The sequence below is a fragment of the Haliaeetus albicilla genome, chromosome 24 (genome assembly GCF_947461875.1).
Source record: "Haliaeetus albicilla chromosome 24, bHalAlb1.1, whole genome shotgun sequence".
NCBI lineage: Eukaryota > Metazoa > Chordata > Aves > Accipitriformes > Accipitridae > Haliaeetus > Haliaeetus albicilla.
Window position 1 is genome coordinate 6,266,049 of NC_091506.1, and position 16,496 is coordinate 6,282,544.

At 45.4% G+C, this 16,496-nt stretch overlaps 1 protein-coding gene across 1 annotated transcript in view; it reads left to right on the forward strand.

Moving 5' to 3' along the window:
• Nucleotides 1-297: 297 nt before the first annotated feature.
• FRMD4B (FERM domain containing 4B) overlaps nucleotides 298-16,496 on the forward strand; it is a 137,316-nt gene continuing 121,117 nt past the window's right edge. The window contains exon 1 of the mRNA XM_069811861.1: nucleotides 298-447. Coding sequence (XP_069667962.1) covers nucleotides 313-447 — 135 coding nt within the window. The 5' untranslated portion in view covers nucleotides 298-312. The remainder of the gene's footprint in view (nucleotides 448-16,496) is intronic.

Below are 16,496 nucleotides of genomic sequence, written 5' to 3' on the forward strand. Positions count from 1 at the left end.
GAAGTTGAGGATGAGGATGCTCCAACTCGCCCGCCCCCCCTGAGGCGCTTTTTTGGGGGTGTGTGAGGGAACATCTCCTCCGCACACACGCCCCCGTGTAAACACGACCCCAGCATCCATTGCCGAGGGGGCTGCAGGGTCCCCGCAGCCACGGGGCGGAGCTGCCCCCCCCCTTCCCCTTCCCTCGTGGGGACAGCTCTCCCCCTCACACCCCGAGGAGGAGGAGGAAGAGGAGGGAGGGGAGCCGGGTCGGCGCTAAGCCCTGCCCCCGCCGGGCGTGTGGTGAGGAGCCGGCAGCCGCCGCGGGGGTGGATGCGAGGGGAGAGGAAGAGGAGGAGGAGGAGGAGGCGGAGGGGCCGGGCTGGGCTCCTCCGGCAGCCCCCTGCCCTCAGCGGGCGGCCGCCAGCCGGGCTGCCCCCAGCGCTGCTCCGCGGAGCCGCGGTCAAGGTAAAGGGGGTGGGAGCGGGGGGGGGCAGCGCATTGTTCTCCTAACGGGGAGCCGTGAGGGGGGGGGGGGGGGACGGCTGACAGGAGGGAGAGGTCGCCGTTCAAACCGGGGAGGCGGAGGGGGATGCGGGGGTCCCCCCTCAGCCCCGGCCGTGACAGCGCGGGGGGGGGGGGAAGCGCGGCCACACCCACGCGGGAGCGGTCGCGGGTGGGTGTGTGTGTGTGGGGGGGTGCGCTCCCTCCCTCCCACTCGTGGGTCTGCCTGCCCGCTCGGTTTGAAGTTCGGTGCCTGGCGGAGCAAAGGGGCTGAGGAAGGGGAACCCCGCAGGCGTTTGGGGAGGGGGGACGGTCCCCCACGGGAGCGCGAGGAAGAATCGAGCGTGGCCGTGGAAATATTGGCTCGCTTTCAGACAATGAGCGCCGTTGGCGGACGGAGAGGTCCGAGAAGTGTTCCCCACCCTAACTTAAGTCTTGGCGAGCAGGAGGAGATCCACCGGCGTTGTCATCTCGCCTTTGCCCTCAAAGAAAGGAGCCGTGCAGCGCAGTATTTAGCCCCGGCGCGGGGTCCGTCAAGAGGCAACGTTTGGCCAGCTTTGGCCCAGGCCCGGCCGAGGAAGCCCGCGGTGCTTCCTCTGCTTTTGTTACACTTGTTTGCCTTCCCGGCTTGGCCTCGCATCCTCCCTCTCGCCCGAGAATAGTCCCTTTCCCCGTATTGTTCTCCGTGTGTTTCCTCTCGCCTCTCTCTTCCTCCACCCCTCCTTAGCGGCAGGTCCTCTGTGGACATGATACCCTGACACGCGTTTTCCCTTCACGTCTGGAGTTCTCGGGTCCAGACCTAGCTATTCGGAGGAAATTCCCCCTTTTCCTGAATGTTACAGCCATGCTTCGATTTGACTCAAATTGCCTTTGCATGGGTTTGAACTGAATGGAAATAAACTTCACTTCGAACCTGCCGCGTGGTAAGGATGAGATTTCTGGTTGCCTATGCACTACTTTGTAGCGGTTTAAATTATACGAAGAGCTCTGTGCTTGTAGACAGGGCTTCCTAACCCAGTCATTGCTATGATGCAAAATAATGTAATGCTTTACCTTTGACCCCACTGCTTTTTATATATGGGACTACGTGGTTCTTGGCTAAATGAACATGGCTTTGGTGAATGTAGCTGAGGACTGTTATGTTGAACATGCTGTTGCTGGAAAAAAAGTTTTGGGGTGCCTGGAGTGGCCAAAGGATGAGATGTGGGGAGAGGCCAGGTTAGGAGCTCGTCAGAACAGCGTCTCCAAAAGGGTCCTGTCCCCATCTTCTGTAGCGTATTGGTTTTCAGTCTTAGATCCATTTGAAAGTGCTTGTGTGTCTCTGCTGGATCAGAGGGCAGTGCATAGCTGAGGTCTGGGGGACTTGTTGGTTTTTCCTTTAGGGGATTGTGTTCTTTAAGCTCTGCCTCTATTTAGAGTTTTGCCTAATAGGAAGCAAAGAGCAGTTGAGCTCATTCTTTTAACTTTTGCAGGATTCCCAATAGCCGCAGTGAAATAGCCAAGCCTTTAATCAATATTTACTTGGCTATAACTTGGGATATCTTTGAGCAGCTGCAGGGGCACTGGCTGGAGAGCTGTGTCTGCAGGCTGGGGAAGACTGCAGTCCTTTAGTTATGCCTCATACAGAGGCAGGAACGTACACTTAAGAAAATGAACGTTATTTTCACTTGTGTTCTCTGCTTTTTTAAAAATTGTTTTCTTGAAGCTGCCCTTTTCTTCTTAAAGAGCTTATTCTGAAGAAGTTAGCAATGCTTGCCTTGGAAAGATTTATGTTCCCTGCAACTGCACAGACTTCAAGGTTTAGTCTATTTTATGTAGAGATTCATCTTGCTGATTCCCTCGGACTTGCATGGGTGCAGCTATGTCAGACTTGATCTTTTTTAGTTTGATTCTGATATATTAAACACGTCAAAACCCTTACTAAGAACGCACACTCCGGTCCGTTAGAAATACGCATGTCATCTTAGTCAAAAGGCGGGGATTGTACAGAAACCTTTCAGTGTGTTAACAAACCCTGGAATCCCATAATTTTGAAAACATAACAAGAGTGAATGAACTCCTGAGGCCTAACATGTAGGTGACCGTTTTTCTGTGGTTTACAGTGAGGATGCTGGGTTTGTATTCACCGAAGCTAACGTGTTTTCTTGCTAGTGAGATGAAATTGCTATAGAGTTCCCCAGAGTAAAGGTGGTGAATGCATCTCAGCTATAGGAATCAGGGTTTTTCCTAGGCTTTGTGCTATAATATTAAAAACAAAACTCCCCACACCACCTACAACTTATTTTCAGTGGGTGTTATTCGGTTCAGTCTTGTGAATGCATGGAAGCGAAGTGTGGCATGAAAAGAATCCTGTGAGCATGGCTCTGTCGCCACTGTGGGACTCGGCTGATGTGGCCATGGATGGACACCCTTGGTGTAAGCAAGTCTGCTCTTAGTTTCTGCTAATTAAAGCAGCACAAGGGAAAAAGGAGGCCCACTGCAGGGCTTACATAATTTTCAAAGAGCTCTTGCATATTTTCTGTATCCTATTTTCTTCCTCCAATGCTTCTTAGTATCCACTGAACGGCAGGGAGGAGGGAGGGAAGGACCAGGATAAATGGAGTATTCTGGGATCCAAGGACTCTGTTCATGCCTGTTGCACCTTCCCAGGGAAATGGTGGGCTAATGTGTCAAATCCATTTGCAAGTGGTAGTATAAATTAAAGCTGGGGGATAAACAGGTTAGAAGGTTAATGAGATGTCTGAACTTAATTGATTTTCCATACAAATTGGCTATAATGTCTTTTGTTTGCTACCCCCCCCTACCCCGGGATGTTGTGTTACAGCCATTACATGAATATAAGGAGCAGCAAAAGGGGTGGTGGGAGCCATGGCTGTTTGGAAAACATGGCTAGGAAAGCTTGGTCATACTCCCTAGGGTGGGCTGATGTGTGATTTTTGGAGAGAGTAAGGTAGCTCTGAATTAGGACCCTGCACCTTTGTGTCTTCTGGGTCTTGTTGTGATCACTGAGCCACAGACAGCGGTGTGCTCTGGTTTTCAGGCAGAGCTGTACAATCCCAGGGTTAATAAAAACTTCTTATTTAGATGTGGCATGTACAGGCTAAGCTAGGAAGACAAGTAGAGGAGGTGCTATAATATGGTATAAAATGATTTCTAGGTCCTAAAGTTGTCAGGCAGCATCCCAGTCAGGGTGGCACTACTCTTTCTATACGCCTGTGCCCAGCTTTAAAATCTAGAGTAGTGAAGCTGATGGGGGAGGATGGCTAACTAAAGATGTTGACTTTACCCATCTGACTGGAAGTGTCTGACTTAACACTCAGATAAATGAGAAGATGCTTGGGCTGCCCATTTTTGGTCTGACTTGTCTGTGTAGGTTTCCATTCCTATTGGGAGTATATTTGAGTTAGTGACTGGAGCCACCTCAGTGCCATGGGAAGGTGAGAAGAACTGAGATCCTTCCCGCTCACATCGTTCCTCAACAGTGCTGGTGGTGTTCAGTGCTGGTTTCAGCTGACAGGTTCAACTCAGGAGCAGACACGGGTTGATCAGCACTACCAGTTTCTGCCTTTCTGTGGGTCTGAGCTGGGTGGCACAGCCAGCCCAGAGAAGCGGCACGCTGGGAGAGGAGCCAGCTTTGGAGATGCTCTCGGTGACCCCCTCCAAGAGTGGCATTGGGATGGAAAGACATCGTGTCTTCAGGTTACATGGCAATAAAAGTTACAGCTCTTCCTGAGCTTGTTTGCTATGAGACCCTTGTGGTTAAACCACATTTCAGACTTCCCCTCTCGGATTATATACCAAAACCTAAAAAATAAAATAGAAAATTTTCTGAGGAGCTAATACTAGGTTTTGACTCGGGTTCTGTTTTTTTCCTAACTGGAGTATCACAGTGAAACAGTTTTTGTGCTTAATATGGAAATGGATTGTAGAGTGAATGTGAAGAGTTGCCTGCAGACAACAGTTTTCATAAAGCAGCCGTATTTTGATTTAAGCATTTCTGAGCAGCTGAGGACAGCTGTAGAGCACGCAAAACCACACGAGAGATAAAGAAAGATCAAGGTTTTTAGATCACCACGTCATCACAGGAAGGACCGATTGATGGGAGGCTTGGGCTTGGCACCTCTGCGTTTGTAATCAGGCTTCAGATAAACCAGAGCATGCCATATGCTGCAAGATTGGTCAATACTTAAAATTATTTGCTGAGAATATGATTAAGTCAAGAGCCGAGTGCAGTAAGTAGGTCGCTGGGCATCGTTGATAAACGAGCTACGTCCTTATCTTGTGTACGTCACCAGCGGTATTGCATGACAATGTTTAGTTGTAGGAACAATTCCTTGGCCAGCTTAGAGCGTGTATATCTAGGTTTTTAACAGGCTAAGCAGTTTGCATCTGATGCAATGGTGAAAAGCCACAGGCAAAGCTGCTATTGTTTGGTTGCAGCCATTTCAAAGCACTAAGCCTTCCTCTTGCCCCCAGTTGTAATTCATCAGTGCTTTCAGCAATGGTTAACAGATCTGTGGTTAAACGGTATAGGTTATAGAAAGAAGGGATTTTTGTTTTCTTTTGCTATTTAAAGCAACACAACAAACCATCAAACCGTAGTTCCTTCAGAACTGTAGCAATTTTTGGAAAACAGACTGTACATTGAATAAATGCAAACTGTAATTTCAGTCCTTTGTTTTCTGTGTAGCATGTTTACAGGGCGAAGTCAGGAAAGGATATATTTTTATGCGATGGCCTCTTTGTTTAGACAATAAACTAGTAGGTCAGCTCTACATTGAGCTGACAAGAGCTTCATTTTTTCAGCAGTTGTCAAAACTTCAGTGTGAAGGAAAGGGGATGTTGAAGGGGGAGAAGAAATGCAGTTCTACTGGGGTCATCTGTCAGTTTAACAGACTATTATAAAAACTGTTGTCCAGGCGTGTTTGCCAAAATGCCCCAGAAAAAAAAAAACATATGAAGCCCCAATCCACCTGGGTCCTTTCATTTCTCTGCCAGGACAGGATTGATCACTATGATGCTCCACTAGTTCAAAGCTGAATTTTTTTCAAACCCTTTAGGTATGTTTTGAGATTGTATGGTCTAGTTACTGAGCCAAAAGAATTGTTTCAGCCACTGCTTGTTGGTCTTGGAGCACACAGGTGATCAGTTATTGATCAGCAGTGATCAGTTCAAATTGTCACAGCCTGGTCATGCTCTGCTGTGTGGTCATGCCTTCACAGTAGGAGAATGGCATCTAAACCCCTTTCTAATATATGTAAAAAAAAAAAAAAAAAAAAAAAATAGCCCTACAGTTTTTCTCATGCTAATGTCTGAGCTATCTTTAGTTCCTTTGAAAGACAGTTCCATAGGCTGGTTAATCTCCCCATATATAAATCTTTCATACAATTAATCCTTTTTTTTTTTTCAGATCCTAGTGTAGGGGAGAGAGAGTTTTAGAAACAAATCCATTTACCTTGTGTTGCATTGAAAACAAACCCCTTTTATTTGAAAGCAGAAACAAAGCAAAAATACAGACATGTTTTTCTGCACATTCTTGGTGGTTACTGCTGTGTAGTGTTAACAAAAGATTTCAGAGAATTATTCTCTCCCCAAAAACTTTCCAGAAAGAGATTACTTTCAAGGCTTTCAATCCTAAAAAATCATATAGAAAATCAAGTGACAAAAGATGCAAAATCCATGATGAAATCTTGACCCTCTTGAAGTTAATGGTAATCTTAAGGCCAGAACTTTGCATGGAGTTTTAATTAAGTATCTCCTTGGAATACCATTTTTGTATGCTTCTAGAGATGTGGACTTGCAGAGTATCACTGAAATACCAGTTCCCAGGTTTCCAGATTTATTCATAAATGATCCAGATGACTTTCCTCCCTCCTTCCCCTTGATGTGAAGCATAAGATTAGGAAACAGACTCCTGGAATATTTCAATTATTTTTAAATGGTAGGTTAAACAGCATCAGCAAGAGTTATGCATCCTTTTCCTTCTTTCCTAACAAGTCCTAGAAGGACTTGGAGAGACATTAGAAGTATCTTGGGGCAGAGACCACTTTCTCTTAGTTTAGAAACAAGTCTGAAAGGAATAAAAATAATCAGTGGATATTTTGGAGAGTGTTTTCACTTGAGTAACAGCATGCCCTGGCCCCGAGAACACAGAAGAGGCTGTTGCTTTGTAGTCAGACCTCATGGAGTAGTTTCATGCGAGAATGCTTGATGTGCTCACTTCTTTGGTTTAAGGCTTGTGGAAGGGAGAGGTGGAGGATGATAGATGGAGTAGAAAGATGTGGGATTGCTTTAGAGCAGGAAGAAAACCCAGGTCGGTAAGGGGGACAGGAGTCTAGAAAACCAGGAGGAAGAGGAGGAGAGCAGCTAGGCAGACTCATTCTTCTGGACTGGGCTGGGTACCGCACAAAAGGCGGCTGCCATCCATAATCTAGCCTCGGGCTGAGATCATAGCATATTGATGTATTTTATGTGACAAAATACCTCTAGAGGCATTGCAAGTTAACCTAAACGTATAGGTTACATGAACACGGTTACTGCATCTGTCTTAACAGTCCTGTTTGGATGTTATGGAAAGCAGATGTACATGTGTTTCAGTAGCTATTGTGCAAGAGAGCTGGGACTGAATCAAACCAGTAAATAAAGCAGTTCTTATAAAAGGTATAATGTCTTAAATCTCGAAAGATTAAAAAAAAAAGTGTGTTTAAGATTAACCCTCGACATGGTCTGTCATGCTGTTTGTCCCTGAAGGTAATAATGATGGTAAATGTGTGTCTGGAGCTTGGGAAGCATGTCTGTACAGTTCCCAGTGCACAGAAATAGCTGCAGTTGTCCAACAATTTGCAGATTTTCTCCTTCTAACTTTTTCTCTGACATTTTCTCCTTACTCTATTTTAGTTTAGTCTTCTGTTCCTAGTTTAGAAAACAAACTACAAACCCCTCCAGATTGCAGATCTAGCAATTTAAGCATATTTAACTCTGACACTGAGTTCCCTCTTGTGCACAATATGAAGGAAATGTCTTTGCAGGAATGCTGCCTGAGAGCAGGGCCTGGCTAAAAGAAAATTTTAAATGACCAAAATATTAATAATACTCTCTCACTAAAAAGACTGCACCACATATCAAAGCAGCATATGGAGCAGAAAGGTGAAGCGTGGGAAATGTAAAAGGATGTGCTGCAGTAGGAGTCTTTCTAATCTGTACCATATTACTCAAATTTACCAAAAAAAAATAGAATAAGTGTTTCAGATCACTTGTTCCTCCTCCAGTGTCAAAAAAGCTTAGCAGAGATTTGATAGAACTTAATGTTTCAGCAACTAAAATACAACTGGCATTTATTGTAAGTATCCTTGTTAGTGGGATGGAGAGATGTGTATATATCATATAGCTAATGTACTAGAGATTCTGAAAGCCTGGACTTGATTTGTCCTTCTGTCTTCCAAAATGAGGTGGGTATTTTATGTAGGTAACTGAAATTTTTCTAACTTCACTGTTGTCTCAATCATCTTGAAAATCAGTTGCATCTCTACCTGATTTAAGTCTGTGCTCTTGTGCAGAGGAGAAGGTTTGGAGAAGTAACCTTTCCTCATCGCTTCTCCAGCCCCACCTGATTTTGGTTACGTGGGAGGCAGAAGTAGGAAGCTGCAGGAGGTGTGTGTTTGGCAGCCTTGAGGCTGATGCATTATCTGGCACCGAGCAAGCAGTTATGTGCTTATCTGTCAGTATTTCCTAATGCTGACCATGTGAGTCTGCCTCTCTTGGCAGCAGCATAACTCCTTTTCCATGTTTTAGCCTTCATTTCACTTACAAGTAAGTCACTGTAAGGGTTGGATGTGAGTATCTGCTGGAAATGAGAGAGGAGTTACCTAATGACAGATTTCCATGAAACAGAAGGTGAAATTGAAGTTGAAATCTAATAAGTGTGAGCTCGTTAGCTTGGGACATCCAGGGGACAGTAGCAAACTTGTACAGCTGTTTCTGTAGGTGATAGCGTGAACCTGATAAACACACTAGTGTCAAGGCTTCCTAAGTTTGTCACTTAGATGAATTGATTATCATCGGGAGGAGAGGAAAACCATGGACTTCCTCAAATCAGCCTGACAGTGGGTGTGGGGGGGTGTGTGTGTGTATGTATGTATGTGTGCATACTGGGGGTTACTGGTATGATAAAAGATCCTACTGCTCCCTTGCAAACCTTGCTTGTCTTTAAAAATATGTGACCACTGCTTCAGTACTACAGACTTGCAGGAAGATTTGTTGTGATGCACTACACTACTTGTTTTAATGATCTTTGGGGATGGGGATTTCTTGATTGTCCATCCCTAGTCAAGGGGGAATGTGGGTCAAAGCCACATGGTGGGTTCAGAAGGGAGAGGAAGGGTCTCCCGCATCCATGTGTATAATCTAGATCTGCGTGTGAAAGATAAAACTGCAGGAAGAAGAAACCTGGAAGAAAAAAGGAAAAGTTCCTGCCATGGTGTCTGGAGTATCAGATCTCAATTTATCATTAAGCAAGTTTCGTAACAAAGGTATTTGAAGAAATCTTTAGGAAAAACTATTCAGCCAGGCTAAAGTAAGCTCCATCTTTAACCCTCTTTTGGAGACCTTTGAAGGTATCTTGCTCCCTTGAGGTAACTTGGCTGCTAACTTGGTTCCTTCCACTTCCAGCACTGGGGAGCTGGTGTTAGTAATTTAACCCCCTCATTCTCAGCCTGCATCTTTTTTTTTTTAACCCAGCATGACTAGCTCTGTTGCTGAATGGCAGAAATGGTTGTTAGCAATGCATTAACATCTCATCTTTCAGAAATTATGCCCTGTCCCAGTGTCATATGCTTGTTGGGGCAAGCTGCACCTTTCTTCTTATGCGAGTAATCCTTTCCCCTACTTCAACCTCCCCCATACTACTTGAATAAAGCCTGGGCTGTGCAGCAGCTGAGTTACAGTATGTTTGTTTAACTACATTTGAGTGTGTCATCTTTGCTCTTGACTAAACCATAGCTGCGTGGGATTTTAGTGGCACCAGGAATAAGCCTCCCAGTTTGCTTTAACAGTTGTTGTCTCCAGCTCTGCTGTTGAAGTACAGGGTGGCAGGTTGTGCTGTGTGGCAGACTGTGTGTCTGGCACTTCCTCTGCAAAGTTGTACTTGTTTGGTTTTGTTTTTACATACTAGTGGTGTTCTGCAGTCCTGTCCTCCTAAAATAAAACGTGGGAAAAAAAAAAAGTAGTCAAGTAAGAGCAGCTAGCCATGGGTGGGACTGAGCTGGAAAGAGCAGCCAAGAGGAGAAACAAAGGCGAGTGGTGTTAAAAGAGCATGGTGGGGAGCAGCAAGTGTGGAAACGCTGCAGGGGATGAACTGCCTGGCAGTTTATCCTTAGAAAGTTTCACCCAGTGAGCCCAGGTAAGTGGAAACTTAATCTGAGGTTCATACTCCCAGACAATCGCTGTGCTCAGTGTGTGCAGTCCTGCTGAAGGCAGGGGGGATGTGTTAACTGCTTCTGTGGCTGTTTCTTTGTCTCAGTAAAGAAAGATGTTGTGTCATTCCTTTCCCTTCCTTGTGCAAAAGCATGAAGATAGACCTGGGAGATGTGGTCTGTCGTCTCAGCTGAGACCTGAACTGTGATAACTGCAGGGAGAGATGCCGGCTGCCTGGGGCAGGTAGTAGGGCAGGAGGCTGCAGGGTGGGATTCATCTCCTTTAACGGTGCAGCTCCTACATGAGGAGTCTTTTGGAGACAAGCCTTCTGAAGGAGCAGTAGTTGCAGGCTCAAACCTCTGCTTTGAGATGCCAGAAGTGGCATTTAATGCTTTTTAATTTTTTTTAATGTGCCAATAATTTTTATAGTTGCAATCCAGCCTTTTAAATCTTACTACAAACTACTCGGAGTCCCTGACTGACTAATGCTTAGGTGTGTTGGCCTGTTTTGGAACAGCTGATGTTAAACAACAGTGGGCATGCTTTACTCAGTGGTGGAGCAGGGAGGTAGTAAGTTACTGGGGGTGGAGGGAGGAAGGTTGGAGACTATGTTCTGACCTAGCTGTGTAGTTCTCCACACCCCTCCAACTGCAATGCAGTGGGAGCTGGCCCTCTCACACCTGGATTTTAGGCACAAGCTTCTCTTTATCCATGTGGTTTTGTAGCCTCAGGCTGCAAAGTGGTGCTGTACAGAACTGCCAGATGTAACAAGGAAATGGCAAATGAAGCTATTTGCAAGAATTAAGGTCCTGGTTCCTTTCTCCCAGGAGGAGTCTTATTTGCTTCCTTGAAATTGGGAGGAGATGGAGGCACAGGTATAAACTCCAGTCATTTCCATTTAGAAGAACATACTGGTGGACGTAATGCAGTATCTACTGGTGGCACCATCGGCTGTGCTGCTGAGATGTTCCTGCAGTGGCCTGTTAACCCTACTAAAGCAAGTAGTCAAGTAGGTTGTTTTACATAACAAATGGAGAGAATAGAGGGGAAAATGGGACTTTTTTGTTTCCTGTGAGCTACATAAAGGACAGTATGGCATGCAGTTATAAAATATACCATATATGTGTGCATTGTATTTTGCACTAAAGGGCTGTCAGTGATGCTTCACCAGGATCCCAAGATCATACTGTGGTGAAAATGGTTTTTGCTGGCAATTTATCGTTTGTGCCTGTTGTGTTCCTCTGCGAAACTTGGCTGAGTAAAAGTACCATTCTGGGTACAGTGTGATGGTAGTGCCCAGCCTCTGGAGGTATGAGGGATGTGCTGCAGGAGCGTGTGTGTGTGAATGCTGGATGGAGAGGAGGGGGATCTCTGCCTGATGCTATCTCCAGCTGTTCTTCCCAGCATTTCCCAATCCTGTACCCCGGAGCCACCAAACCCTGGGGACTCTCCCAGGTCTGGGGAGGGGGTTCAGGGTCGCTCTGCCTCCTGGGGCAGGTGGGAGTGGAAACTCCTGTTGTGCAGGAAAAAATGTCTGATAACACCAGCTGCCTTAGGCAGAGCAGCACCTAGAGTATCCCATGCTTCTGGAAAAGAATAAAAGGTTTGGGAGAAGGAGGTGGTGTCTGAGTAAGTCTGTAGTAGATGAATCATAACACCTGTGTGTAGCCTTTCTTCCTCTGGGGCTAGGACAAGTGTAAGAGTAGCTTTCAGCAGCAATGCCATTCATCTCAGGCTGGAGGCACTTTTATTTTACGGCTGCACATCGCATTTGGTCCCTGATACCTCTGGCTCTTGTGCAGACCTTGCCTGAGCCTGTGCAATTCCCTTCATACCTGCTCTGAGCTCTTGAGGTCCCAGGGTCAGTCCTGATGCTGGTTATGTTGGTTTAGTGTCACCTACCACCCCCCCCCCCCCCCCCCCCCCCCCAAAAAAAAAAGGGGAGGTTTGTTTGTAGTTAGCTTGTCTTAACTGGTTTCTTTATCCTGAGAAGTTTTGCATGTTTGTGACCCATACCCTCATGGAATGTGAGAGGCTGTCCCTGAGGTTGTGACTTTAAATTCAGAGGTTCATTCTGTGTGGAAGTATCAAGAAGGTGACAGATGCTTGCGCATAGGCAGAAAAATCATGGAAAGCTAACACCAAAGCAAAATCTGTGTTTTTCTTTTCTTTTTAAGGAGTTGGAAAGATCTACTTGAAATACACCCTAGCTTTAGTGGTCTCTTATGTGAGCTGGTTCTTGTAACTGGTGTGGTAACTCCTAGAGTAAATGATTTTGAGGGCTGCAATTCTGAGTTGAGTGGCTCTTCACAGCACAGGCCAGGTCTGCAAATAAACATCAAAGCAAGAGGGGGTTTGCCCAGGGCAGTGCAAAGAAACACTGTGACAAGTGTTTGAATGGTGCAAACCTGAAGGCAGGAGAGCTACTCAGTATAGTGTAAGAAGGAGTGATAGCACAGAAAGCTGAGAAAGCGGGTACATGCCTGATTTGGGGTTGCTCTATGTTAGGAAATTCTCCAGATAAAAATCCCTGCCAGGTCCCAGAAAGCTAGCTTGAAAAACTAGCAGAGGGGTGTTCAAGGCAGACCTGAGGCTTTAAAGCAGGTTAAGCTTGGACCAGATATACTGATGGCATCCAAGGGGGCTGGGGTTTTTTGTGACTTTATTTAGTTCCTCAACATCAGGACCTCACTCTTAGTGACCTGCCTGGGCTGTAAGAACTATATTTGTACTTGTAACTGTCTGTCCATGTGTAACTGTTTCAGTTATCTTATGGTTTATTGCCACTGTGGATTTGGGTGTTTTTGTTTTGGTTTGGGTTTTTTTGTTGTTTTGTGGGGTTGGGGGGGTGGTTGGTTGGTTTTTTTTGCTTGAAACTGTCATTTTGTGCGACATCCTGATGGTCTGGCATTGTGCTTAATGAAAGTGTTGGGTAAGGCATGGCATCTTATCTTATTCTGGTGGGAGGAAGGATTCAGAGGTGTTTATCAATGGTGCTTTGTGCTGTTCTAGAGCACAAGAGGTTTTGAAAGTGTTGCATTTGCCACTTCAGTGTGCAATTATTTCAAGCAAGCAATTTCTCTGCAGCTGTGATGCCCATGTCCAAGGGAAGGATGGGGCAAGACAGGAAGAAAAATTAAATTAAATTCAAACTTACCACTGTCCAGTAAATTCTCAGTACTAACATGACAGTAATATAACATTAGCAATGGCTTTGTTACCATAAAGTTCTTTACATACAGGACACTTTCTTACCTGCTAGAACCTCCTGGCATGGTTATAGCTACCCTTTTTGTCTAAATAATACAGTTTATAGTACCCATTTACTGCGATAAATGTGTCCACTCTGAGGGTTTAATGGTATTGATTAGCAGAGGACAAAATAAGTCGTGTCCTTGGTTTTAGTGAAAACCAAGCAGCAAGGCGATAGTCGGCTGTTCTTTCAAACTCCGCTCCTGTGATTAGAATCCAAATTGTTTGTGTGAGCTGGGCAGGAATGTGCTGGTATTTACCCAAATTTTGAAGACGACGCTTAGCAGAGGAATGTGCTTTGCATGCTTGCCATTCCGCTAGGAAACTGTGCATATAAAGCAAACCTCAAGCAAATATTTGGAGGGCCAGGGGGGCTTCAGAAGAACAGTATGTCCTCCAGATTTTAGGGAGAGCAAGTCACCCCCACATACTTAGTTGTGTCTTGCCCTCTCTGCAAGCTCCATCCCAACCAATGCTGCTGCCTGGGTGGTTACAATAAACCTCTTTATTTTGTTTAATGTGTGTCTGTGTGAGTACCTGATATTCAGAATGGGATTAGGAGAGATGAATCGCTGCTGAAATTGGTAATAATAGAAAGCAAACCTGTCTGACAGCATCTGCCCTGTGATCTTCTGAGAGCAGGTAAAAGAATCCTTAATTAACTTTTTGCAAGGGTGGGGTAGTGCTTTTGTGAAGAATTCATTTGAGAAAGTTACAGCATGAATTGTTGTTGCCTGAGTTAGAGTAGCCTAATGAATTGCCATAAATTAGCTCCTAGCCTGTAGTGAATACTGGGTTTAAGGGGAAAAAAAGCCGTAATTTTTGCTGTGGGCTGAAGGGAGGGAGCTGACTTGGAGAAACTTGTTAAAGGTAGCACAAGAGTGTGGTAGCTTTCAACTGTTGTTGTCAAAACATTTCCAAAAGTTTTTTTACTGTTCCTGTTTAGCTCTTCTGCCTCCTGTCTGTGTGAGATGCCTCAAAGCTGGTCAGAGGCTCTGGTGCAGGCATGATGTGCGTGTCACGGTTGCACGGGTCCCAGGCCAGTTACTCCATGAATATTTTATCTGACCAGTTAAACTCCTGGAACTGGCTCAAGTCAGAACCAGTTTGAGGCCTTCGGTGTTTTAGCTTCCAACTTTCAAGACATTGGAAGGCACCTAGTCAGTGGTTCTTTGTGTGCACAGCCGTATCAAACCTAGAGCAGTAGAAGTAGCAGCGCGTTAAGCTTGTCTTGCATGGTACGGAGGGCTCGGTGCAGAGACTGTCGTTGCTAATTGCAGTCTTGGCAGGAACACGTCTCTTCCTCCAACAGTGCTCAGTCAAACTGTCATCAGACTAGACTTGTGTCTTGGATTGCTGCAGATTGCTTATTAAAAGGTAGAGTCGGATAATGGAAAAAGGGAGGCTCTTGTAAAGTGGTAGATAATTAAATACTTATCTTGGGATGAAATTCATGTTGTTCCTGAAGAAAAAACCTTGACAGACCACTCTGCCAGCTGCTGGAGTAATTAGAAGTGGGGCCTTCCCCTCCGTAAGGGCAGCACCATGGTTCACCAAGGGTTGTTCTTGTTGTGTCTTTTCGTTTGAGGAAGATTGATAAGTGTGTCCCCTTGGCGGTGTGGAGTTAGCTGCTGGTCAGGAGAGGCAAGCAGATTGCCAGCATGGGACTAAGTAGTGCATTTTAATGGATATAATCTGATAGCTTGCATAAAACAAGAAGTGTAAGGTGGTTTGAGGGCAAGTTGGGAAGAGCAAAGGCAGGGAGGGTTGGGGCCACAAAGTGAGTGTCCCTCTGTATTGTCTGTGCCCCGAAAATGGATCTGGGTGGCTCTACCTGTGGGACAGAACCAGTGAGAGACACTTTGCTTCCCCAGAAATCACTGTGCCAAAGCAAGGTACTCCTCTTCCCAGATAATAAACACACAGGGGTTTATTTGAATGAGAGGCAACAAGTACCTCTAACTCAGTACAATTGCCTGGGAGGCTTAACAGGTTTGTAATGCTTATGTTTTAGTGAGCTCTGTGCTGCTGTATTGGTGTATCATGAAATTCATGTGCTTCTTGTGTTGAATGCCCTTTCAGCTTGGCCACTGTGAAGGTGATGAAAACTTTGTACAAAATGTAAAGTCTCAAGTGAAGCTGTACAAATTATCTGAATGAATCGGTTAGTTTAATATCCAATCCCCAACAGCAGCCAGTAGCAGCTCCTTCAGGAGCTGATCTTTCAAAAGTCCTGTGTGTGTTGGGATGGTTTTTCCCAAGAAGTTGTCTTTCTTGACTCCCACTTAGAAACTGGCGCATGTCCGGGAGTATCCAAGTGGCTTTGAGTGCTGGTAAAACTCCAGTTTACTTTGACCTTTTCCAGAGCAAGGTCTTATATTGTCATGTCTCTGTGCTTTGGAGGTGCAAGAGTTTCATCGTATGTGTGTTTGGCTTACTGGAGGAAAACAGCCTGAATTGCTGAAACCAGGGAGGGGTTTAGGGGGGAAAAAAAAGCTGTAGTATGAATTAAACATGGCCAGTATTTCTAAAGGCTTGATGTCTTGATTGAATGGTTTTAATCAGGATCATTTAAATACTCTGTCATTGCTTAGCAAACAAAGTCCTAGTTGGCTCACAGAAACACTGAAAAAACAAACTAGGCAATACCCCTGCCAGGGTATTCTTACCTTCCCAATCTGGTTCCTACCTCTGTACATAAGCAAGATGAAAATGGTGCATGTGGAGGAGGAGGTAAGGGGAGCTCTTCTGCATGAGTATAGAGGTGCTTGTTTGAGATGTCAGTCCAGAAAACAGCTGCCTGTCTGCAAAATGGTTTGAGGCACCACTTCTAGAAATCGCTTTGGGTACCTTCTGGTTTTTGCTGTCCAAGTTATTTGTGATTAAGCATGTTTTGAGCAGGGAGTGTCTGGTTTAAAACAACAGCTGGGTAGAAAAGAGGAACCCCTCAAGATGTATCCTATAAAGATTCATTTAAAGAAGAAAAATTGCTAACAAAGCTGGTTGTGTGTTCTTAAAATGCATGCACAGCTCTGTAGCGTAAACTACTTTTTCAGCCCCTTGTTTTGACAGTCTCTGCACGTAAACCTGAATTCCTCGCATAGCCATTATGTTAGGCAGAGTCCTGTGTTTGAGCTTGCCCTTTCTGGGCTGCTCGCTTGCTTGCTTAGAATCAAAAGGGAAGATGCTAAGTCCTGGAGGAGAGGTGTTACCAGGAGGTATGGCACATGACCTCCTGTTCAGTGGCCTTGGAGGCATCTGCTGTAATAACTGGCAGGCAAGCCGTGGCTTGCTTTTGTTCAGGTATGTATCCTGGCACTCCTGGAGGTGCTGGCAGTCTGTTACCTGGC